At 43.3% G+C, this 24,114-nt stretch overlaps 10 protein-coding genes across 10 annotated transcripts; 6 read left to right on the top strand and 4 right to left on the bottom strand.

Moving 5' to 3' along the window:
• Positions 1 to 90: 90 nt before the first annotated feature.
• On the bottom strand, positions 91 to 5,982 carry I203_101758 (uncharacterized protein; the record flags this gene model as incomplete). The annotated part of the gene is made up of 28 exons (XM_019150573.1): positions 91 to 148; positions 216 to 323; positions 393 to 449; positions 520 to 736; positions 799 to 884; positions 942 to 994; positions 1,071 to 1,193; positions 1,308 to 1,629; positions 1,707 to 1,876; positions 1,954 to 2,155; positions 2,219 to 2,424; positions 2,480 to 2,692; positions 2,781 to 2,910; positions 2,968 to 3,073; positions 3,129 to 3,256; positions 3,321 to 3,410; positions 3,480 to 3,793; positions 3,853 to 3,957; positions 4,008 to 4,178; positions 4,231 to 4,409; positions 4,474 to 4,699; positions 4,767 to 4,881; positions 4,943 to 5,118; positions 5,191 to 5,367; positions 5,456 to 5,539; positions 5,602 to 5,722; positions 5,777 to 5,847; positions 5,920 to 5,982. The coding sequence occupies 28 exons, from the start codon at positions 5,980 to 5,982 to the stop codon at positions 91 to 93; spliced, it is 4,071 nt and encodes a 1,356-aa protein (XP_019000166.1).
• A 284-nt stretch (positions 5,983 to 6,266) lies between these two features.
• I203_101757 (uncharacterized protein) lies at positions 6,267 to 7,283 on the top strand (the record flags this gene model as incomplete). The annotated part of the gene is made up of 4 exons (XM_019150572.1): positions 6,267 to 6,275; positions 6,346 to 6,858; positions 6,949 to 7,081; positions 7,210 to 7,283. 4 exons carry the CDS (start codon positions 6,267 to 6,269, stop codon positions 7,281 to 7,283), a joined length of 729 nt encoding a protein of 242 aa, XP_019000165.1.
• A 185-nt stretch (positions 7,284 to 7,468) lies between these two features.
• I203_101756 (uncharacterized protein) lies at positions 7,469 to 7,862 on the bottom strand (the record flags this gene model as incomplete). Its single annotated transcript, XM_019150571.1, has 2 exons — positions 7,469 to 7,489; positions 7,554 to 7,862. The coding sequence occupies 2 exons, from the start codon at positions 7,860 to 7,862 to the stop codon at positions 7,469 to 7,471; spliced, it is 330 nt and encodes a 109-aa protein (XP_019000164.1).
• Positions 7,863 to 8,160: 298 nt separating this feature from the next.
• I203_101755 (uncharacterized protein) lies at positions 8,161 to 10,316 on the top strand (the record flags this gene model as incomplete). The annotated part of the gene is made up of 5 exons (XM_019150570.1): positions 8,161 to 8,609; positions 8,726 to 9,713; positions 9,847 to 10,014; positions 10,085 to 10,182; positions 10,244 to 10,316. The coding sequence occupies 5 exons, from the start codon at positions 8,161 to 8,163 to the stop codon at positions 10,314 to 10,316; spliced, it is 1,776 nt and encodes a 591-aa protein (XP_019000163.1).
• A 930-nt stretch (positions 10,317 to 11,246) lies between these two features.
• I203_101754 (uncharacterized protein) lies at positions 11,247 to 14,300 on the top strand (the record flags this gene model as incomplete). The annotated part of the gene is made up of 8 exons (XM_065516946.1): positions 11,247 to 11,416; positions 11,502 to 12,262; positions 12,322 to 12,823; positions 12,887 to 13,003; positions 13,054 to 13,233; positions 13,302 to 13,422; positions 13,482 to 13,814; positions 13,884 to 14,300. 8 exons carry the CDS (start codon positions 11,247 to 11,249, stop codon positions 14,298 to 14,300), a joined length of 2,601 nt encoding a protein of 866 aa, XP_065373764.1.
• An 846-nt stretch (positions 14,301 to 15,146) lies between these two features.
• On the top strand, positions 15,147 to 16,022 carry I203_101753 (uncharacterized protein; the record flags this gene model as incomplete). The annotated part of the gene is made up of 1 exon (XM_019150568.1): positions 15,147 to 16,022. One exon carries the CDS (start codon positions 15,147 to 15,149, stop codon positions 16,020 to 16,022), a length of 876 nt encoding a protein of 291 aa, XP_019000161.1.
• Positions 16,023 to 16,920: 898 nt separating this feature from the next.
• On the top strand, positions 16,921 to 17,583 carry I203_101752 (uncharacterized protein; the record flags this gene model as incomplete). Its single annotated transcript, XM_019150567.1, has 1 exon — positions 16,921 to 17,583. One exon carries the CDS (start codon positions 16,921 to 16,923, stop codon positions 17,581 to 17,583), a length of 663 nt encoding a protein of 220 aa, XP_019000160.1.
• Positions 17,584 to 18,135: 552 nt separating this feature from the next.
• I203_101751 (uncharacterized protein) lies at positions 18,136 to 20,035 on the bottom strand (the record flags this gene model as incomplete). The annotated part of the gene is made up of 7 exons (XM_019150566.1): positions 18,136 to 18,739; positions 18,815 to 18,898; positions 18,965 to 19,162; positions 19,235 to 19,353; positions 19,422 to 19,449; positions 19,512 to 19,630; positions 19,760 to 20,035. The coding sequence occupies 7 exons, from the start codon at positions 20,033 to 20,035 to the stop codon at positions 18,136 to 18,138; spliced, it is 1,428 nt and encodes a 475-aa protein (XP_019000159.1).
• Positions 20,036 to 20,391: 356 nt separating this feature from the next.
• I203_101750 (uncharacterized protein) lies at positions 20,392 to 22,575 on the top strand (the record flags this gene model as incomplete). The annotated part of the gene is made up of 10 exons (XM_019150565.1): positions 20,392 to 20,549; positions 20,618 to 20,734; positions 20,829 to 20,957; positions 21,051 to 21,150; positions 21,211 to 21,320; positions 21,398 to 21,527; positions 21,595 to 21,663; positions 21,721 to 21,943; positions 22,019 to 22,279; positions 22,394 to 22,575. 10 exons carry the CDS (start codon positions 20,392 to 20,394, stop codon positions 22,573 to 22,575), a joined length of 1,479 nt encoding a protein of 492 aa, XP_019000158.1.
• Positions 22,576 to 22,745: 170 nt separating this feature from the next.
• On the bottom strand, positions 22,746 to 23,300 carry I203_101749 (uncharacterized protein; the record flags this gene model as incomplete). The annotated part of the gene is made up of 3 exons (XM_019150564.1): positions 22,746 to 22,998; positions 23,081 to 23,155; positions 23,236 to 23,300. The coding sequence occupies 3 exons, from the start codon at positions 23,298 to 23,300 to the stop codon at positions 22,746 to 22,748; spliced, it is 393 nt and encodes a 130-aa protein (XP_019000157.1).
• Between the last annotated feature and the right edge of the window lie 814 nt (positions 23,301 to 24,114).

Here is a 24,114-nt window from a genome sequence, read left to right as displayed (position 1 = left end):
CCGATACATACATAATTGAAACATATAATATCTATATACATGGGATGGTTCGTAAAAATGGTCGTTATAAATCGCTCACATCTCCCACTCCTACGCGACTCTCTGTCTCTCCAGAATACTCTTCTGAGAAGCATCTCTCGATACTCGCCTTTCCAACATACAAAGCAATCAGTTTAAGCGATCCCCTCGGAATTCGATATGGAGCTCTTACTCACCAGTAAAAGTCCACCACATCATAAGCGGCTAACCGCTGCAAGAACCCCTCATCATGGGTGATAACGATCAATTGGAAATTAGCTTGTTTCCTCCTTTCCCGAATAATCCTGAATCACAGCAGGAGTCGTCAGCTATCTTTTTCCTTCCAATCTCCGCAGTTGTCCGATAGCACTCACTCGGCTAGAGCTTCTGCCAAAGCATTGATATTCTCCTGATCAAGGTTTGTGGTAGGCCTACCCATAGATATGCTGCTCAGTTCACCTGCGCACTTGAAGTCAAGCACGAATCAGTTAGCTGACTTACTCATCCAAAGCTAATACACCACATCCTTGACCGAAACTCTCCGCCAATGCCAATCTAATGATAATACTCGCCAAAACCTTTTGACCCGCCGAACATCTGCCTCTCATATCCAGTTCAACATCATTCTTAACCATGACTACTCGATAATTGTATGATTTCCTCGTTGAGGTTGAGGTCGTCTCGTCATGATCGGATACAATTCGAATTCCATCGATATCTTGTTATCCCAAAATGAGCTAATCATCCCAATGATATGATAGCTGGGATCAACCAGCTTACCTGTTCCCTGATATGTTTTATTCCATAAATGCCCAATGGTATCGTTGATCTCATCCATTTTGATGGAGTGGTATTTGAGAATAGCACTGTTCCAGCAATTAACTACACAGCAGTACCATACACTGGACTCAATAGCCACTCACTTGTCTAATGCCTTCCCATATTTCTCTAAATCATTATTTGCATGTTCGCTAACCTGTACGCACAAGACCAAATCAGCCTTATACTTGTCCTCGACTAATTATAATGAGAAAGATCGGGTGCAAACTCACTTTCGTTTTGATCAACTGATCTTTAAACTGTTTATCAATATCCTTATAATCGCTTTTGAGCGTCTTCTCAGTCTTCTTCCTATTCTCAGTCATAGCCAATAATTGACCAGAATATAAATGTACCTGTCCCACGCAAGTCAGCATCATCATGACACCACACAATCTTATTTAAGACATATGACCATCATCCCTTCAATTTATCAAGGAGGTATTGAAGACATTGAACGGATGGCTCACCTTCCCTCCCACTTCCTCCTCCTCATCCATCATATCTCTATACTTCTCACTGAACTCTTTCCTACTCTTAGCGGCCGACTCCAAGTCCAAACCATCCAATTCCTTTTGAACTTCAGCTACTCTTTTACCATCATCTCGATATTTCAGATTGTTACTGATATTTCCTTTGAGGGATTCAGCTTTTGATAGTTCAGACGATAACGATGCAATCGTAGATTCGATGGTCGTCCGTGCATCCTGAGCTACTGAGATTTCTCTCTTGATGTCGGAAAGGGAAGCTTCCACTTCTCGAATTTGTCGATCATTCCCTTCGGCAATATACCTGTACATATGCATCAATACAACAGCCATATCAGCTGGTGTTCTACCATTGCACCGAATAGCTGGTTGTTGACTCACGCTTGACATGCTCGATGCTTACCCTCCACTTCACTCATACTGGACTGATACAATCCCACTTGAAGACTTGCATCGTTCTCCGAGTTCTGTCGTTCAGCCCGGTACCTATTGAGCGCTTCATTCTTCTGCCTCCAGGGAGCTTCGGCATTCTGAGCAGCAGCATCGAGATCCTACAAGTTGTACAAGATCAGCTTGATCAGCTTTACCCTGCCAGAATGAAGCAATTGTGCCGGTTGATTTGACTCACCTTTAATTCAGCTTGCAGACCTTCTAGACCTTCTCTCATCTCTTTCAGAGCTTGCTCCTCCCTCATTCGTCTTTCCTGCTGCGATCGTAGTTCCCCCATCTTGAGAGTCTTTCGACTAATATCATCAGCAGCACTTCTAAGAGCATTCGTCTTGAGCTCTTTCTCAGCACTTAGAGACTGCTGATCTCGAGACAGGGTTTTACTATCGATGCAGAAAGATATTGAATGAGCTTTGACAGATCTTGGGAGACAACCAGCAGCTTACATTTCATTAGAAACTTGATCGACTTCTCTCTGTACCTCTTCAACAGTCTTAAGAGATCCTGTACCTTCCAGATCCCTTTCCAACCTCGATATATCAGATTTGAGTTCTTTCAGTTCGGTTATAGTTCGCGATACTAGGGCAGCAGCGGATTTGAGATTCTGTAAATCTCGTGTCGCCAATTTTGCTTTTTGGACTTTCGTTTTGGCCTAAAAAGTAATGTTGAGCGTTCCATCTCACTACTCCGCGTTAATGCTAGCTCACCTCCTCAACCTCTTCTTGAGCTTTCTCCGAAGCTTCAGCCTCCTCCTGTACCTGCTTCTCCAACGATGGAATGACATTCTCCCTCAGTTCTGCACATTGTGCCACTGAAGGTTGCAGTTTTCGAAGAGATTGTAACACGCCATTCCACTGCTCTTCCTCCTCCTTGTACTCTTTCAGTCCTTCGGGTGAGTATGAATCAATTCGAGTTTGTACCTGTGATTACCATAGATATCAGCCGCTCATACGATCGAACGATGATTTCAAAATCGCAACTGATCAAGTGCTTCCCACAGCGACTCACATAACGATTGATCACTCTTTCTTGATCATGTAAGATTTCCCTATCACATCCATAACACTTGTGTTTCGTCTTAGCTACTTGGGCGAACTTCTCCCAGAGCGCTTTGTTCTGTTGAGCATTAGCGATTTGACTGCACATCGACTTTATTAGCTTATTTGCGTCCAAGAACCTGCAAAAATAAGCTCACTTTCTTCGATAGTCAACCTCTTCCATAGCTTCTTCAACCGCTTCATCGACAGTGGCCTTCTCAGTCTCAGCAGCGGCGAGACCATCTCGAACGGATTTTTCCAGACCTATGAATATATGTTGGTGTATGCACAACATGGGGGAAGTGAATATTGAACGTACGACTTAGTTCATCTTTCTTCGTTTTGAGTGTTTGTTTTGCTATATTAAGAGAAGTCTGTAATTGGGAAACATTTCGATTGACGGCTGCAGATGCGGCTTCAGCATCTTGAAGTTCTCGGTCTTTGCGCCTGTGGAACGGAGATCAGACATGAGCTATAATCACAGCAAGCAACTGGAGGAGGGCTAGCTCACCCTGAGGCAAGGGCAATCTTATCCTCCATCGTCTCAGCGTCAACATCAGTCCCAACAAGCTCTTTGAACCTCGTAGCATGTGTTGCAATACTACACAACCAATTATCAGCATTTTACCTCTCACATGTTGACAGATGAAAGTTCCAACTTGGTACTCACCTACTATCGACCTGAGCGGTCTTGCCGCCCACTTCATTCCTCTTGATCGTCAGTTGAGCTCTTGAATCAGCTTGTCTATTCAAAGCCGACAATTCCGCATTGATCTTATCTCTTTCAGCTTCTTTCTGTCTGACAAGCATCGCTTTTTCTCTGATTTGCTCATCATATCTTGATTCTCTGATCTCAGTTTCCAATCGAGATTTCTGCTCTTCGTTCTCCGTTAGTTTTCCTTGGAGAATCGATATCTCAGCGTCAAGCGATGTGATGGAGTCGAATGATGCTTCAGATGATCGGATTTTGTCATTGAGTTTTGCCTAATTTTAAGGTATCAGATGGAAATTGAGTACATCTCGAGAATACTGAATGAACATACGATCTGTTCTTGTTTACTTCGCTTGGTAGCTAAAGCAGATGCTTTGCTGTTCGATAGCTTATCGAGTTCAGCTTGCAATTCTCGTTCTTTGCGCGAGTTCTCAGCCTGTACAGACATCAGCTGACATGCTGCACACATGTAGAGGCAAAGCTCACCTGAAGCTTCTTCAGATCATTCTCAGCTTTTCTCACCAATTCATGCATCTTCTCGACAAACTCCATGATCTTGTGATCTTCCAAGGGTGAATAATCGTATCCCGGGAAATCATGAGTTTTGGCGACTTCTCTGATGACAGCTTCTCGTTCACGAAGGTTTTTCTCGTACATCTACGTATGACATGTCAGTTGATATGGCCGGATTACCCATTCTTGATCTTACCCTTCGATTAGCCAGAAGACCACCTTGTTTACTAGCCAGACTTCTTTCCTTGTTTCTCAAGTCCTCAAGTATGCCCTCCTCTTTCTCCTTGAGAGATTCTTGGGTAGCTCTCTTACTTTCGATGGATCGCAGATGTGCATCGAAGTTGTTCAGCATATGTTGCAACTCCTCCGTACTTTCTGTATCGTATTATAAATTCAGCTATGATTGGCAACATCAGATCAATCTAAGAAGCTGACTAACCATTCATCACGTTCATGGTACTGAGAGCATGTTGTCTATTCTCCTCATACATCTTTTTCTTATCTTTGAGCGATTCTGATCTCTCGAAGATCTCTCTGAATTCTCTCGCTTCATTGTAGAAATCGGCATTACGACCTTTGACGCGTTGTAGCTGTTCTTTGAGGTTTTCCAGCTGAGTTTGCTTGGAATTTTCTTGGTTGATAGCATCTTGAAGGTCTTTTCGCATCTACAGAAAGAAGGTCAGCTATCTGTTACCTGAACTACTGATGGGCTAATCCTGATAGAAAACTCACTCGCTCAGCCTTATCCTTATCAGATTTGAGGAATTTCAATCTCTCCTTATCAACTTTCAGCTCGGCTGTCCTTTCTTTCCTAAGAGCTTTGATGTTATCCAGAGCTTTGGTATATCTGAGACCATTGACACCAAATGTCAGCTTCTAGCGCATATACTCGATACTGTTAAGCCCACTTTGTAGCTTCAAATATATCATCAAACTTCTTCTTCAATGCAGCCGGTTCAGATAAAGGCCAATTCGATTCCTCCTGATGACAGAAAATGACATTTTCCAAAATCGATTTCGATACACCTAATAATAATGGCACTTCTTCATCCATCTCTGAACATTTCGTTGATATTGTATTCCTCTATGAATCCACTAATCAGCTTATTTCACCTTTATCTTACATGAGAAGAAAAATGAAAAAACAACAACTGACCTTCCCTTCACCACCATCTGGATCAGTCTTAGCTAAGATACCTTCCAGGGTTTTCATGGTCAGTGCACCCGTTTTCTTAGTTGTCACTTGGAGGTTTCTCGTCGCTGTCATTCTTTGTCTGTTGACATTCCAGAATCTTAATCTGACTTGAGCTTTGACCTCTTTCTCGTTAGCCATCTAATTACGTTGAATCATCATATCAAGTCAATATCCCGGATGACACTGAACAGCTGATTGATTCCTGAGAGAACGAGAGTTGACTCACTTTGGGATCATGAACGAATGCTCCCCCTTTGGTATTTGGCGGCATATCACCCGTCGTAGCATATTTGAGACATTCAATGATCGTCTGTCGAGGGAAATATCATTATAATAAGCTTAATTGCAATCGATCAGATATGACTAGCTTACAGTCTTTCCACTTCCATTATGACCCACTATCACCGTCAATGGTGAGTAAAACTCTATGACCTGCACATGTTTGTCGTCGAATGATCGGATACCTCGAATAGCAAGCTTGTTGAGGGAAGCCCTACAAATTCTTGTTAGCTCGTGGGGACCTATTGTTCTTGTTCATCAAGCTTACATGTTGGTCGAGGGAAGTTGACCAGCAAAGCTGGGGATGAGAGTTGAGGATGAATGCTCCGGTATGAACTCCTGAAGGCTGAGCTAGGGCTTCGGAAGCTTGTCACTTAGTTCAGGCGTCCGATCTTTCTCTCTGTGTGTTACACTTTTGGTTTGTCGAGGTGAAGGGATGGAAGAGGAAAGAGGGAAAACAAGACTCTGGGTCATGTTCCCAACCTGATCACCTCCACCCCGTCTTTCTGCTCGTTAGAATCGCGTCAACCAACAATCATCTGCACCGTGCCTTAGCTTGCTTGTCTGTGCAACACTCACACTCACCGTGGGAAAGTACAGGGACCAGATTCACTGTTTACTCTGGGCGGCAAGTCAAGTATCACTCCTGTCATCGAATCGAACACAAAGCAAACCAAATCCAAATTGACTGATTTGACTGAATTCCAGTCGATCCTCTCCTTCTCATACAACACCCAGACGTACTGTCCCGCTGAGCGATGTCCTGGGTAAGGTTCATCTTTCTCTCAGTCGCTCATACTGCAAGATACTCAGCTTACATCCTTCAATATCTCGTAGCTTGTCCCCTCTCTGCCCACCTGGGCTCGAGCCACCCCCGCTTCAACTTCGACAGCTAATCCCCCTTCTAACAATGAGCAAGAAGAAGAAGAAGAAGAAGAAGATATAGATGCACCACCACCTTTTCCTCTTCTCAACTCACATCAGAGATCTTCTGCTCTAGCTCCAGCTCCATCATTCTCAGTAGCTCCTCCATCACCTAAGAAAGCTACAAATGACGATGACGAGCCCCCGTCCGATCTGAATATAGCTATATCCGATTCACCCCTAGGTAACATGGCTCCTCCTCCTTCTACAGTGAAAAAACCGAATTTTGGAATACAGAAAGGTGGACAGGATTCTTCTGCTGGTGAGGAAATGGCAAAGAAGACACAGATGAAGACGAAGAAGAGGACAAAGGTTGCTTTGACCCCTGGGCATAGTGCGTTAGATTGGGCTAAATTGACTAGTAGTGGGGAGGATTTGAGGGGTGTACAAGGGTTTCAGAGAGTTACGTTGGCCGAGTTGAAAGAGGTTAGTGATAATCTCAATTCACTAGAGATCTTTTGAATCACAACAATCTGTCTGGCCAAGAGTCGTTGTGCTGATCACCAATGTGCATAGCACAATACACCTGACGATGCATGGTCAGTATTTAACGGGATGGTATATAACATCTCACCGTACCTTCCTTTTCATCCCGGTGGTGAGGATGAATTGATGCGTGTGGCGGGAAGGGACGGTACGAAGCTGTTTAGTGAGTAACTAATTCATTTCTTCGTGTGATCAGCCAAGATATCTGCAATTTGGACACACAACCCTCCAATCCTAGAAAATTTGCTTCACATGCAAAGATGAACGCTTATATGTGTCTTTCGCTCATAGTGCTCACTCATTCTTGGGTGAATCTCGATTTCATGCTGAAAGAATGTATGGTCGGTGTGTTAGTTAGGGGTTGAGTCAGTCGTACATTCAGCTCGATCACGAGTTTAGATCATAGAATATAGAGAATACCATCCATTGCAACAACCCTTCAAGATATGATAAGCTCTGTCATATAAGGATATTGTAACGTAAAGAATGTATTTTTATCGTGATATGATAACCACTCATCCGTCACTTCTGTATTCACCAGTGACATGCCCTAATCTCGATCTAAAGTTGACTAAGTTCGCAATAAATCTACCTCAGCTCAAAATATCCATTCATACATAAACAAGCCGACCCACCTCTACCTGATGATGTCTGGGCGGCGTCAGGCCAAAGATCCTTTCCCATTGTTCATCCTCGAAGTGAGCTACCACACAAACGCCCGCAGTGTTGTATGAGATAGAAGCAGGTGAGACTCCATTATATTGAAATTCTTGTAAGAGCTTTATAAGTTCAGGTAACATTTCTTCAGGTGTGAAACAATTTGCATACTGAGTTTCAGTAGCATTGATGTTGAAGTTGATAATGAGGAATTGACAGCTTTTCGGGGGTTGGTCGCGGTCTGGGAGATGTTGGGTTTGTGGTGATTCTGCTTGTGTCTGTTGCATCTTGCTTTCTGTTTTGTCTCGAGCACTATGGAATAAATAAGATCTTCATCCATCATCGAAGAACTCAGTGATGTATGCATCTGCACCCTCACCATACTTTGCATTGAATCGATGTCTCACCGTAGGTATCTCGTATCCCGCTTATTGATTGAGTAACTACAAGATCAAATCCGAAGATCAGGGCGTGCCTGCTTTTCTACTATTTCTATTTCTGATGTGTCTGTTGTACTGCATGCTAAGTTACCACCTCATACATCCCTGCCGATAGTCATGACCGTACAACAGTCATAGATCAGAGATGAACGACCCTTCTAACCCTTTCCATGTCCCCTCCTCTTCCTCCTCCTCCGCCTCAGCTTCTCAGTCTCTCAAACCTAAGAAACAACTACTCAGCAAAATCGGTCAACCCTCAAGCTCATCCCCCCGTACGGAACTGAACAACCGTAAGAGATTCGGCGGGCTGTTCGCGAGTTTCGGATTAGGCAATGGGACTGGATCACCTCTTAGAGCACCACTTGGTACTCCCATCAGGTCAGAAAGAAGACATGAGACTTTCCAGCCGGGTGATGATGTACAAGAAGATTCCTCGGGGAAAGGAGCGATAGGAGGGGTATGGAGTTTCGCAGAGAAGATGAAAGAGTTGACGTTGACTGTTGGAAGTCCCGCTAGAAATAGAAATAAGGAGAAGGTTCGGGAAGATACGGATGAGTGGGAAGGAGAGGGGCTGATGGGATTACCTGATGAGATGTGAGTTGATACTACCTGTTCTAACGAGATCATTTCGTACGAACAAGTTCTCCTCTGTGCTTTCCTACGAATATCTGCAAAGTCAAATGTCCTTACATACCTTGTTCATCCCTTAGTCTCCTTCATATTCTTCTTCAACTTCCCCCCACTCTCTCTCAACTACATATCATATCCCGTGTCTCTACTCGGTTCTACGACCTCTCCCGCACGCCTGTATTGTGGTTACGGATATTCCACGAAGCGGGATTCGACCTGAACGAACATGCTCAACAAAACGGAGTAGCAGTAGAATATCCTCCAGAGGGACACTGGGAAGGTAAGGAATGGATACACCGCCAACCTCAAGCCGAAGGAAGTTCAGATAATCCAAATTCAAACGAACCACCTGAGGATGATACTGGTGAAGAGGAAGAAGAAGAAGATTCTGTCAAAGATAGTACACCAATACATTACCCTACCCTTGTTCGATCCCGATACATCGTTCAACATCTCATACTTGATTCAGATCATTTACCTACTCCTACGAGATTGAGGGGACACAAAGATGTAGTTTATTGTCTGGCTCGGTGGCGGAATTACCTATTCACAGGTTCAAGAGATAGATCAATCAGACTATACGATTTATCTACTGGAGAATGTATATGGGTAGATAGTGAGGCTCATGGACGGAGTGTGTTATGTTTAGATCTCGACATAGATGAAGATGGGAAAGGGACTTTGGTATCTGGTTCTTCAGATATGATTATTGGTATATACACTATAGACCTCCCACCACCCTCATTATCTTCATCGTCTCTGGCCGTGGGGAAGAGGTTGAATACTATACGATGTGAAAGTTCGATATTGTCAATTGGACTTACGCCTCGATATCTGTTATCAGCCAATAAAGATACCAAAATTCACATATATGATAGAAAGACTCATGAACTGGTAAAAACATTGGAAGGACATACACAACCAATCAATTCGATATCGCTGTCGCCGAGAAAGGATAAATTGGTTTCGGGAAGTGGAGATGGATCTTGGAAGATATGGGATATCGCTAGTGGGCTGATAGAGAGGGAAGGAGGAGGAGGGAGAGGTGTAGCTTGTGTGGAATGGAATGTAAGTTGAGGATATCAATACTACATCTTTCGCGGAATAGGATGTAACGCCCACTGGCATGCTTTCTCCTTCTTCTTCGTTGCGGGATCAAGGATCATATTGGCACCAGTGCTGACTTGATATGTGAAAATAGCACGATCACATCGTAACAGGAGATGGAGATAATCTAGTAAAATTATATTCATCTTCCAATGGTCAGTTGATCAGTACGTTTCAAGGTCATACGGATTTAGTGAGAAGTGTGACTATAAGCAAGAGTGCCGGTGTGGTAGTCAGTGCAAGTTACGACAAGTCCATAAGGGTAAGCTATCCAATCAGCTCTTACAAGTCTTCGAGTGATAAAGCTGATTTCAGAGCTACGTCTGCTGTAGATATGGGATATCAAGACTGGTAAGTTGATAAAGATCATTAATGAAGATAGATCAAGTCTGGTATTTAATTTGAAAATGGTATCTAACAAGATTATAGCGTAAGTCTTCTCCCTTCAAATATGAAAGGAAGCATTGTAGCTGATTGAGGTAGGATGATAGCGCAAGACAGGATGGGACGATACATGTTTTCACTTTCGGTGATAATTTACCTTATGTCAATTTGTTTGCTTGATGATACTACTGTACGATAACTTAGAAAGCTGCATGATGATAGGCGAGACGCCTCTCATCACAAATTCTTATTGCATATAAACTGTATATGCTATGTACATATATATACTCATAGGCGACTGATTTGTTGATACTTGACTCTACCGATCGATCCATGTATCATCGTTGTTTGAATCCATTCGATCACATCCCATTTCCCATTGATTCCTTCTTATTAAAACGATTCCATCACGTATAACGAGTGATCACCCCAAAGCCAAGAAGGAAAATGAGATCGTCATTTTGTTCTGTGGATCTAAAAGACCCAGGTGCATGATATGATATTGAATTTCCCTTTTAGCAGAGTGACGGAATGGGACTATCTGACGTCATAGATCCCGGGGTGACTTTTGTTTAGGTTCAAGACACCAGATGGTAAACAAATGGTGTGGCGCGATCGTCATACCTCCTACCTGACCACCGCTAGTGTGACCAACTGACGATTAGCGCAGTTTGGTCCAAATTTTTCACTCCATATAACAAATATCGCTTTATCACTACTGCCATTCCTTTTCTCATCGTTTTCATCATTCTTGATTTGAACCAGGTATTGTAGATACTTTGCATCGTTGTTTCATCGTGATAGGTGAGTCTCAAAGGCATTCTACCCCCAATCTCATTCTTGTTCGGTTCCGTCCCCCGTCCACATCCTTATCCTTGTCCTTATCCTTTTGCACTTTTAGTTGAATGATGTCAATGCTGATTTGTTTTCATCGTGTGTGCTGATCATCCTTCATTACGCTTTGACCTCGATCCTCCTTTTCTTGTTGATTATCGATCCACCCAGTACAGTTCCACCAGTTTTATTATAATAATCTGATCTCGACCTTCTTCTCTCCACCTTCGTGTTATCCGTCGTCTCCTCCACGGTAGACAGACAGCACCGTTCGCCATGTCCGCGACTGGAAAGGACACCACCACAGCTTCCACCTCCTCCTTCGTCACGGCGTTGGTCACCGCGGGTATCACAGTCGGAGCATTGACGGCAGTATGGTTGATACTCCATAATCGACAAAAGCTCAAGAGGGTATTCCAACCTAGATCAGTATTGGCTCCTGATGCGTGAGTACTCTTGTCTCCTTCTTTCTTCGATCTGACCTGCTCCGATTCTATACTCACACTAACGAATCTTTTCTCGACGGTATAGCAAAAAACCACCTGTACTTCCATCAGGTATATTTGGTTATTGGAAAACAATTCTAATCAGTACTCCCGACACCGATCTGATCGTTTCCAACGGTCCCGATGCCTACTTCTTCATCCGATTCATCAAGGTCTTCGGCCTCAAGATGTTATTACCTTACTTCCTCTTGACTTTCGTCGTTTGTATTCCCGCTTCAGCAGTCAAACCCAACAACCAGTTGGAAGGATTGAACTTGTTATCCTTCGGTAATGTCCCTGCAAATCATCAAAACCGACACATCGCTCATTTCTTCTGTGCGATCGTACTCATGGGTTACACATGTTGGTTAATTTGGCAAGAGTACAATCACTTCGTGCAAATTAGACAAGCATGGTTGACTTCACCTCAACATCTTGCTCTTGCACGAACTAGGACCGTTGCTGTCACCAACGTTCCTGATTCAGTTAACTCTGAATCTGGCATGAAGGAGATCGCATCGATCGTTGCTCGAATCGACTCCACCACTCCAGGCTCATCCGTCCCTTCTGCTCACGCTGCTTCTCAACAACCCAGAAAATCAACTGCAACTGAAGGTACTGCCGTCAACCCTTCCAACGATGCTGAGGGTGGTGTCCGACAAGTATGGTTGACCAGAAAGTGCAAGGATGTCGAGAAGATCTGGCAGGAGAGGGATAAGGAATGTTCAAGATTGGAAGGTGGTGCTAGCAAAGTGATCAAATTGGCTAACAAGAATCAAGCTAAGAAGAAAACCCCTGAGGCTCAAGGTGAGTTCGCGACAATGTCAAAGGTCAAGCGTAAGCTGATAATAGGTCATTTTGTCTAGGCCAATACGATGCTGAACGATCTTCTGGTGATATCATCGATCGATATGTCTTATCCAAGAAACGACCATCTTGGAAACAAGGACCATTAGGATTGATCGGTAAAAAACAAGATTTGGAAACTTCACCATTATACATTGCTGAACGAAATGCCAAATTATCCGATCTCAGAAAGACTATCGATGATTTACCTCAAGGAAATACCGTGTTCATTAGATTCGCCTCTCAACATGAAGCCCATGCTTTCGCCAGATTGGTAGCCGAGACTGACAAATCCAACAAACTCATGGAAGCTGGCGTGGAAGTTGTTCCTGAAGATGTCGAATGGTCCAATATCTCTATGAACCCTTATCAACGAAAAATTAGAAAAGTCATCTCATGGGCTTTGACCATTGGACTTATCATCGTTTGGGCTATTCCCGTGGCCTTCGTCGGTATCGTTTCAAACATCGATGCTTTGTGTCAGAACACTGCTTGGTTGGCTTGGATCTGTGAAAATGGACCGTAAGTGCAGCTTCATCCTTTCAAGACTCACCATATCAAAAGCTGATGATTGTCTGAGCTCAGCGTCGTCAAGGGTATTGTCAAGGGTGTCCTTCCTCCCGTCTTACTCGCCGTCCTCTTCATGCTTCTCCCAATTGTATTGCGACTCATGGTCCAACTTCAAGGTGAAGTTAGGAAGACGTAAGTGCATTTGCTCTGCCAATACAAATGTTATGCTGATTTTGCTATAGTGATATCGAGCTCAAGCTTTTCTCTCGATTCTGGTTGTTCCAAGTCATTCACGGTTTCTTGATCGTCACTGTTGCTGCTGGTTTGATCTCTGCTTTGTCAGACATCGGAAACACTGTTGGTCAATTGCCCACTCTATTGGCTGAAAAATTACCCACTGCTTCTATTTTCTTCCTTACCTTGTAAGTCATTTCAGTCATTTCAGACGAGGTAGTGAATCGGATTAACGCTCACCATGTTCGTTACATAGCATCCTCACCGCTACATTCTCTGGAGCTGCCAAATCTTATTCTCGAGCTGTTCCTTGGGTAATGTACTTGCTATCGGGTGTTTTGGCTGGAAACACCCCTAGAAAGGTATACATGAAAGCTGTGAGTTTGATTGAGACAGTATGAAGAATGTCGCTCAACTAACACTCTTTTATGCATAGTTCAAGATGGATTCAATGACTTGGGCGACCACCTTTCCACCCACATGTTTGTTGATCTGTATTTCCATCGTCTACACGGTCATTCAACCAGTTATCACCCTGCTCGCTTTGGTAGCTTTCTGCTTACTCTACGCCGCCTACAAATACCTCTTACACTGGTGTGCCGACCAACCTGATTACTCTGAGACTGGTGGTATGTTTTACATCAAAGCCTTGAGAACTGTCTTCGTCTCTTTATACCTCGAAGGTATTTGTCTGGCTGGTCTCTTTTTCTTGTCCTCTGATGAGAATGGTGACAGAGCCAAGAGTGGTCTGGGATGTGGTGCTGTTATGGTAAGTTGTCTCCTTCGTTTAGTACTTCACTGAATTGGTGATACCATCCTGACAATGATGTCTATACAGATTGTCGTTATCGTTGCCATAGCGCTATTCCAATTCTACATCGACTGGTTCAGATTCAAGAAACCTTATCTCTACTACGTTCATTCCACCACCACTCATTCTGAATCATTGAGTGTCGATCCTAAAGTCGGTGTCACCCAAACCACCTCTGACGAAGAGGTGAATAATGCCGGTCCCCAATATGGCAATACCTCTGGGTTCCATTATCGAGCATTTGACCATCCTGCTTTGTGGAAGAAACAACCCGTTATCTGGATTACCAATGATCCTTTGGGTATTGGTAACTATCTTGCGGAGAAGTTTAACGGTAAGAACGTTGAGTCTTCGACTGAGTTCACGTCGATGGATGAGAAACAGAAGGTTCAAGTTGAGAGAGGGCCACCGGATGAGGCGTGGTATGGTGGATTCTCATCCTAAGTCTCCATCTCTATGATTAGGAAATTACAATTTTATATACACATTCCTCGATAAATCCAAACTAACTTCGTTTTTTTTTTCCAAATCCTCCGATGAATTTATCAATCATCAGAATTTTTTTTCCATCTTCTTGTAACACCTATGTTCATCGGATTTCTTATAATTATACACGGATCTTTGAACAGCTTATAATCTTATATACAATATGATAGCTTAATAACGGATTATTCATACTTCGATCCATGCAGTCTCTATCCCTCGCCGTCAATACCACGACCCGCCAGTCAGGTCATCCAGCTTTGGTTCAGATGAGATTCATCGCTATGGCTCATCCTGTTTCTGGAGTCCAGGTCTAGATCCACCAGAACAAAGTAAGTCATTTTGTCACGGAAAATGTGATATCATGAATTAGCGACTCGCTGGAAATCCTTTGTCAGAACGTCATCGATAGTGAACCCCCTATCATCGTTGATATGAGGAACGAAGCAATGTCCCCTAATGTATCTTCATTTGAGAGGATAGGAACAAAAAAAGCCTTCAAATCCGCCATGCCCGGCGATGCTACGATACGCAAATCTTCTACTTGTTCTAGACTTTGCTCTAGACTTTGCTCCACCGTTGTTCTTCGAATGATCATGGTTCTTGACATCTTCTCATACCGATGTCATCCGTTCGTTTGTAAGGCATATAAACACCCATCTGATTCATCTCAACTCATCTCGATCTCATCGCCTTTCACACCTGTCCAATCCAACCCAAGCCGACAGAACTCACAACTGGTTATCATATCGCTGCTTTTTACTATACTCGTACTCATTGATTTCGAATACGTACACTGCATTCACCATGTCAGCGTCAACGGAAGACCAATCAACCGCATCTAAAACTGCTCCTCCTACATACGACACCGTCACTTCGCCTCCAACCAAATACCAAATAACCATACTTGACAAACGCAGTCGATCTGAAATTTTCTCAAAGATGGACTCTCATACTAACATTGACACTGATACTGGTTCTGGTACTGGTCGAGTAGCCACTATATCCCATTTACACTCTTATCCCAGTCGAGATAGGTCAGATCCACAAAAACTCGATCAATACATACAATTGACCGAGGTATCTGACGTTTGTCCAGTCGAAGTGAGAGTGGCTGACCCTCACACCCCCAACGAAGATCAACTTACTGACAGTGATGGGAGTAGTAGTAAGATGATGAGGGGAAGTAGAAATCAAATTGATCTTGTTGTACCATTCAATTTCCACCCTGAGAGTGGCGATCCAAATGCGGATGGAGATGCAGATGGATCGAGGGAATCATCAATCTTTGATAGTTTCGTATTGACAGGATTGACCAATTCCATCAAAGACGTTAAAGAGCTAGACGAATGGAAAGATCGAGCTCGATTTGACCTTATCACGAATCAAGATATGACCAATAGTGAATCGATCCCCATGATTTTGGGAGACATGTTGAACGGCGTGAAAATCACTGGGTTGAATTTGGATCTTTATAAGGGGGAGGAGAAGGTCAAGAGTTTGGATAATTTGGATGCGAGGGTCAATGGGATGACATTTTTCTGTGGGAAGATCTCTGAAGGATCCCTAGATCATATCATTGGCGAGACCGAAGGAGGTACTGGCAAGATTCCGACTGAGGCCACTCAAAATGATCGTGATGGGATCACAAAGGATTTAGACAAATTGTCTGTCTCAAAGTGAAGATGGTAGCATTGTCGATGTAATGATTAATGCTGGTGCTTTCATTAGAGAGATCAGTCTATGTTGTCAATGTTTCATAATTTTCCTTGTGTGTCAATAACAATCCTCATGGATACCGTAATCTAATTAATGAACGTTCAAAAAGGAGTGGGGAAAAAAAAAAAAAAAAAAAATAGTCAAGGAGAATCACATACCAAATCAGTCGTATCCCCTGTATATGCATTAAAATACCATGTAAAGAGTAACCGTACAGTATATCCCTGTCATACTGCTACTAGCTGAGAAGAATAATCGAGACACACTATGTAGTATATCGCATGATGCCACCATACAGTATTTTGGCAAAACTTGACCTCGAGCTTGGATCTGCAACATAATCGAATGCTTCCAAATATTCTCATTAGTACGATATAATTTTTACATATGTATCGTAAGCTGGATCACATCACAGCACACCACTTTCCATTGAGGTAAAAAGCGAAAGTTGTTCTCCTCTATTTCAATAGTAGCGCAGTGAAGCATTCCAATGTGATCCGTTATCATCGGAAGTGCAAGAACTTGTAGTACGATTGAGAATAATGTGGAAGCCCACTGATGTTCTAGAACGTTGTTTCCTGAGGTAGAGGATCATGTTCAGACTCGTTCTTTTGCCTCTGAAATTCGCGATCATCTTCTTCATCGAAGACATATATACTCAGCAACGCGTAGTAAACATCGAAGACTTAAAAGCCAGCTGACTGAAAGTCATATAAACGACCTCCCCATTCCATCCCTTCTGTTCAATACAGATCAAATATCTTACGTTTCACTTTCGATTGACTACCACTTCACCTTTCAATCGCGATCTCAATTACTTATCTTACATATACCTCAACTGCAACGATTACCCCTGTCCACTATGTCATCAGAGACTCCATCGACTCTCCTCACTTACCAAGACTCGCTCTCCCTCTCATCTTGCCTAACCAGATACAAAGTGACAATCCAAGACCCCCAAAGTCGATCTTCCGCCTTAACCCGCATCAGCCAACATTCAGATCGTCAATCCAACAAGCATTTCCTACGCTCAACAAGGGACAAAAATGGAAACCTGATTCGTTACCTGTGGCTTACTGACGCATCTAACGTAGAACCTCTCGAACTTGTGGAAGTGGACGGTCCGAAACCTGAAAATAAACCGATGATTAGGAACAGTAGAAATCAAGTTGATTTACATATCCCATTCGATTTCAGAGAGAAATTTGATGGGATTGAGATGAGCGGATTTACCAATTCCATTGAATCATCCAATGTGGTAAACGACTGGAAGGAAAAATCCGAATTCGAACTGATTATGACGGATGGTGGTGAACTGCACAAGGGAAATTCATTCGTTCTAGCTGATATGATCGATGAGGTGGTCGTTCCTCAATTAACACTTGATTTCTACATGGGCGAAAGTAAAGTCAAGACTTTAGGTGGGTTAGTAGGTAGTTTGAGAGGGAAAACTATCATTTATGGAAAAGAAATTCAACAACAAGATGAATCGACGGATGATCTTGCTAGTACGATCATCATCTAGAAACATATTCGACTGGGTAATCGTAATGGTCTATTGAATGACAATGATACGATCACAAGTCAAGTTGCTAGTACTAGCATCGGTACTGGAAATGGCGATGGGATCCGGTCGGATATTGCTAAGATGTCTCTTGAAGATGCTAGTACCGCCAGCCTTGGGGTTGTAGCTGGTAATGCTGATGATTTCATCAGAGACATCTAAGTTGATCTTGTTGCTAGCACCCTTGAGTTCGCGCGAGTCTTGTTGATCCCGGATGTGGGTAGTTAGTCAGTATAGTCAATGGAGAATAGATCTGAAAGAGACGTAAGACGGATATTGTTACTTGGATGCTGGAAATGATGACAAAGAGAGTGAAAGAAAAGACAAAAACAGAAAAAAAGGCTTCGGTAAGATCCAGCACTCGGTCATCTTTATCGTCTCGTACCTTGTGGATATGCATCATTATACCATGTGTAGCATATCGATCCTCCTATATCCTACCCAATTAATCGATGAGAAGAGATATCAACAACGCCAAGATGAGATCCTTCCTAAGATTCACCTCACCCTCCATTACTCATTCCTTCTCCAACTCATCACCCTCCTAGCTTGCGCACTCTTCCTACTTATCCTTTCAACCGTTTCTTTCCCGTAGAGTTCTTCCAGACTCTTCCCTTCTTTCCATATCAATTCCTGATGGAGTTTGTTTTCCTTCGGTCCCATCACAACCAAATTATCTACATCCAACGGTTTGTTGTTATCCCACCTTATCACAGAGGGTTTAGATAATATCTCATAAGGTGGAATAGATGATCGTCCAGAATACAAATCATCAAATACGAATCCGATATCATCAGAATTGATAGGTATCCTCTCCATATCCCTCAACCCTCTTAGATCTTTCTCAAATTTCATCAAGGATTTTTCCAACGATTGGTATAATTTCTTACGATTCTTGATTTCGGCGTAATCTTCTAGTGTCTTTCCTGCTAGATCCAGTAGGATGTAGGTAGCGATGTTCAATCCAAATATAGCGGGCAAGGGACCAAGAACGGGGAGGATACGGACTCGGAAATCATCGAATGCCTGGAGTTCTTTGACTGCACCTCGTTGGAACTCTTCTTCGGGAAGGGGGAGGAGCTTGATCTCTGATGGGACCTCGGTAGAGTAGACGACGCTAAAAACAAAACAAGTCAATCAATGGTAAGAAAGCATTCCAGACAGGTAAACGACTAGGAGGAATTGGACTTACGGGATACCACCAGGTATACCATTGATTCTCAACTTCCTTCTTACGGACCTAGCTAAAGGGTCTTCATACGTATTCGATATATCGCTAATTAATGATGAACGTAAGTCCTTATAAGACTAACTGTATGAGATGTTCAGACATGATACTTACGCAATCTGTACCCTAGTAGGATCCTGCTTGGCGCCTGCACCCATGCTAGCAAACACTTTGATACCATTCTTATGACAATGAGTCAAAAGATCCGCTTTAGTCTCCAAATTATCTATAGCATCTACGACCCAATCGGCACCCTCTAACCATTTTTCAGCTTCAGATCCTTTTCGCCATAAGCCAATCTGGACATCAACCCTATAGAAGGTGAGAAGGGAATGAGTATCATTTGATCAGGTGAAAATGTATGAAATGAAGCAGATTACTCACTCAGCCCACGGTGCTACCTTCTTGAAGTATTTCTGCATGGCTATTACTTTCGGTGTACCTACATCTTCGAGCGTGGCGCATGCATGTCTATTGAGGGATGAGAGTGTGGTGAGGTCGAACTAATCAATTTGAAGAGTCAGTTGGCCTGCCGCTGGTCATACTATGAATTTGATAAGTATCAATTTACATCAATAAGCAGCAATCGTCCCACACCGCTGTGATTACTATATTAGCTTCAAGAAATCTAATGTGCGTAGGCAAAGCAGGCCAGACGTACCTTCTCAATAACATCAATGCACACCAACTGCCCACTCCTCCGCATCCTACTACGACCACATAAGAGTTTCGTACTTTTTCCATCGATTCTTCACCCAGGAAGTTGTAATTTCTCGTGAGCTACACCAGGACACAGAATTAGCTATAAGCTTTCTCTCCAGAATAGAAGGCCTTCTTATATCCATGAGCGATAGATGCATTGTTACCCTTGATTCTATACCTGTTACTGTTGAGATCTGATCCACTCACCTGCTCACGTATCAACCCCTCGTCAAATTCGCCTTTCTTCCAATTCCTATCCTTCTTAATGATCCTATCGATCTTCTCTTCCGGTGTACCCAGTCCACTACCCGCGCGACTCCTCTCCCATTCTTCTACGTCTTCTCCAACCTGCTTCTTGAGCTTGGTAGTCCGCTGTTCGCGCCGTAAAGCCTGGTAAGATAGGATGAGGGAGCTGGTCGCTATGGCCGTGGCAGCAGCTGTGAGAAATATGGTCTGACGCGTTGACAGGTCTTGTAAGGGCATTGTGGCGGTGTATATACTCTATCGTTCTATAGGGAATCTAGATCTATACAGTCTTTACGAAGTTGACATGGATGATTTATATCTTGTACGAGGTTGAGTTGTGTTGTTGCCGTTTGAAAATCGTCGAATCCATTCGGCAGCAGGGAGATCTAGAAGTGATGATGTCATCATTTTTGGAGTGCAAGTAATCATCGATCAAGTCAGTCACACCGAAGCAGCGATGGTCATCCTCTTCCTCGCTCTTCTGCATCTATACTCAGTGTTAATCTCAGAGAGACCCATCCTACTGCAGTCCAGTGACTAGAGATCCCGCCATATGCCGAGGGACAGTGGTATAGCAACATTCCTTCGTCGATATGGTGCAACCTTCCTTCTCCCACCCTCGTTCTGACCCTTCATCCTCCTCTGTCTCAAATTCACCAACAGCGGCACTCGATGCATTCCTCGATAACCAGCATCAATCGTATTTCGAGGAACTGTACAAATCAGAGGCGGTATGTCTATGTATACTGAGGTAAGCTGATCTCTACTGTTTCCTCTTATGAACGAAGTATCGTAGCTTACATCTGTGCATGTGAGCAGGTCATTACCTCCCGTATGTAGACATCTGATCCTGCATCACCTATGGTCACATATGCCTCTGCGTACGACAGAAGTGAAAAGCTTCTTACAGCTGGACGTACACACCCAACTTGAAGTGTAAGTAAAATTCTACTCCTTCCAGCTTGCTTTCATGCTTTCCGGTCGCTGGACAGAAAATCCCGATTGGGCTGATCCTCATATGACTTGACAGTGTCGACGAAATAGTAAGACCAGCGTTGAATAGAAAGATCATACATCCCATGATACATAAGAAGAACAAGTTTTACTGGCCATGGAATGACGCATTTAAGAAAGGCCTGAGAAACGCTCTGACCGGATTGTGAGTTTTTCGTATTACTGTTACAGATAATTCAGCATTGCCGCGCTCGCTATGGTAAGCGTTTCATAAACTGATAAGGTTGACTGTGAACAGAGGAACATCAAATTCGTTTGGTGTACCATTTGACACACCGGACGACGTCGAGTTGCCAAGTCAGGAGGATCTGGTAGCGTACGGAGAAGAAGCCTTTGAAGTGAGCTATCTTGATCATAGTCTACATCCATGACAACATTCAGCTCATATAGTGCATTAGGGTATTCTCAAATACATGGTATCTTCCGGACTAGGAATCGGATTTTCAGTAGCCAGACCTCAAGCTGAGGTTTTAGAGCTACTGCATATAAGTGGATTGATGATTGATCCGTGAGTACGAGGACTGATTTTAGCTGAACGATGTTAGTATGGCTACCATTGGCTGACAGTCATGGACAATGGGACAGCACCGACGCTACAGGTGAAAATCCCAATCTGAACAAGATGACCATCACATCAAAGGGATTCCAGTTCTTACTGGAAGATCGGCAGACTCAATTATGGGAGATACTCATGTATTACCTTACTGCCAAAGAGGTGAGTGTGGTATCGCTCGCGAGATAGTCAGCTAATAGCTGATCATAATGGATCGATGATCGAAAAGGCGAATTCAGAACGATCCGCGGAGGTGTTATCGATGTTCTTTTCTTTAAATTGTATGCAGCTGGGACAGGTGAGAGATAATTCATTTTCGACATGCATGATGGCTGAACATCAATCATATACGCAGGACTACTCGGCTTCCAAGTCTTTCCCTCATGCTTTATCCGCGCTGAATGACTTAGCACAATACGGATTCATTTATCGACCATCACCCGATTCAGACCAGTTCTTCCCAACTCACCTCGCTACTGCCTTGTGCAGTGGTGATGCAGCGGCTACGAAAAGCCAAGAGGCAGATGAGAAGAGGTTCTTGATCTTGGAGACTAACTATAAGATTTATGCTTATACGTGTGAGTACAAACGTCATCCTCGACTATGGCAAAGATGTGGATACACGGGTCGTTCTGTTTCTTTGTGTGATATAGCAAACGAATTGGAAATAGCGATCTTGAACCTATTTGTCGATATTCGAATTCGCTATCCAAACTTGGTCGTTGGCAAATTAGATCGAAAGAATGTTAAATCAGCTATGGAAAAGGGTATATCAGCAAATCAGATCATATCGTATTTATCGAGTCACGCACATCCCCAGATGTACAATTCTCCCCCACCGTTGTTACACCCTACAATTGTCGACCAATTGCATTTGTGGGATAGGGAGAGGAACAGGTTGAAAATGGAAGATAGTGAGTGTTCCCACATCACTGCGCCTAGAAAAAATATTCATTACACCGAGTGTCACCTTCAATATGCCTACGCTGATTCACCTGACCCGTTTCTTTTCTTCTTTACAAAATTAGCCGTCATGCTTGAATTCTTCAGTAAAGAGCTATTCGAAGATACCGAAAACGAAGCCAAGGCCAACGCGGCTTTACAGCTTAGCGTATCTACTCAGAAATTCTTGTTCATCGAACCGCAGACGAAGGCTGCTATTACGGACTTTGTGAAAGAGAGGCAGAATCAGTTGAGATCGGGATTCTAATCAACTTTGAACAGTACGAGGTCAATTAGTGTATGTTTCATCCCATCAGTTACGGTTGTATAGCACAATATCTCATCCTTCATGTATAAATATCATTGCTGCCTAAAGATATGGATGGGCTCAATGCCGGTTGCTCATCATTTTCGACAAGAACAGAATAAGGCCGATCATCAAGGATACTTCCTGTGAGTGTATCGCCCCCTCGCGTGGATCGCTGCCGCTCTTCCATTTCTCTTTGCTCGAACGACTTCATCTTCCGAGGGAATAGGTGATAAATGATTGTAGCGTTGATATTTGTTGTACCAAGTCTGATCATGTGTATGATCGCTCCTGCCGGATCTATCCGCCCCAGCGAGGAATATGCAGGAAAGTGCACTGATAGTGATCAAGATCACCACGATGTTTGTGAAAGTCCATCGAAGGCTGAGCGTATTGAACATCAGTACCAGTCCTGCATACGCATTTCAGAAAGGCGAGATACAGGAGTGAGCATCAAGGTACTCACCTCAGACAGAAGTTGACCACCCATCGTAAGACAGTAAGGAACGATAATGGTATACCCAAAAATGCGAAGAACAATCTACCGTTGGCACACGTCAATGAGTACAGCTCAATGCGACAAAAGAGCTGATGTGATCAACCGAGATCGCTTCCACTCACGTGCTACCTAAGATCTCTCTAAAACTTGGTATCAAAGTATCTTGTCCGGTGATATTCAGAATCATTGGATATAACGAATTCAAATCATATTGACCGTAAAAAATCCTCGAAGTTATCTTGATGATGATTACAAGATTATGTTGGTACTGTGAAACCAAATGGAAAGAGAACTGAGGTGATCGATTAAGGTCAATGTTGAAAACAATCTCCTGGATTAGGCCATGGTGAAGTTATCCATTTCCTTCATTGCGCGACTGTAGAAAAAAGCGAGAAAAGGAAAGGGCTGTATTGTATTGCATTGTATTGTAGAGCATCAGGAAGTCATGCTTCCGATCAGCTCGGTGATTGTAACGTATTCCACTGTAGCCGTACGTTGTGTGTAGTATTAACAACACCAGACACACATACACACACCAGTCCGAGTCGCCTTGAGAGTGATTAACCCATGCTCTCCAGTACTCTAACATATGTACTTATCATATAACTCATGTAAGACGATCCCTTCTCCGATCCTATCGGTGAACTAACGTTAGATTAGGACAGATAGTCCTACTCATTCATCATCACCTGAATCGCGGACAGCACAGACAGCTCATCCTGGTCCGATGATCACTGACCATCAGGTGATTCGAACTTGACTCGACACCGAGTCAGACATCCCTTTCATCCCGATAACACACACTCATACGCAGTTTCGGACCTGGGATCACAAGGTTTCGGAGAAATGTATTCTTGTACGGTATTCCTCTGTCATGGCTTTATGACTTACTTTGTGTTGTTCGTCCCTTTGAGGTACCCTTCAAGGGCACTGGACCTACCCCACTCAACCGACAGTCCAACAATACCATCATGAGACCTTTTGTTCCTCAAGTTGTACAG

The sequence above is a fragment of the Kwoniella mangroviensis genome (genome assembly GCF_000507465.2).
Source record: "Kwoniella mangroviensis CBS 8507 chromosome 1 map unlocalized Ctg01, whole genome shotgun sequence".
NCBI classification, from domain to species: domain Eukaryota; kingdom Fungi; phylum Basidiomycota; class Tremellomycetes; order Tremellales; family Cryptococcaceae; genus Kwoniella; species Kwoniella mangrovensis.
The sequence above is the reverse complement of the archived record's forward strand: the minus strand, read 5'-3'. Positions and strand labels throughout refer to the sequence as shown.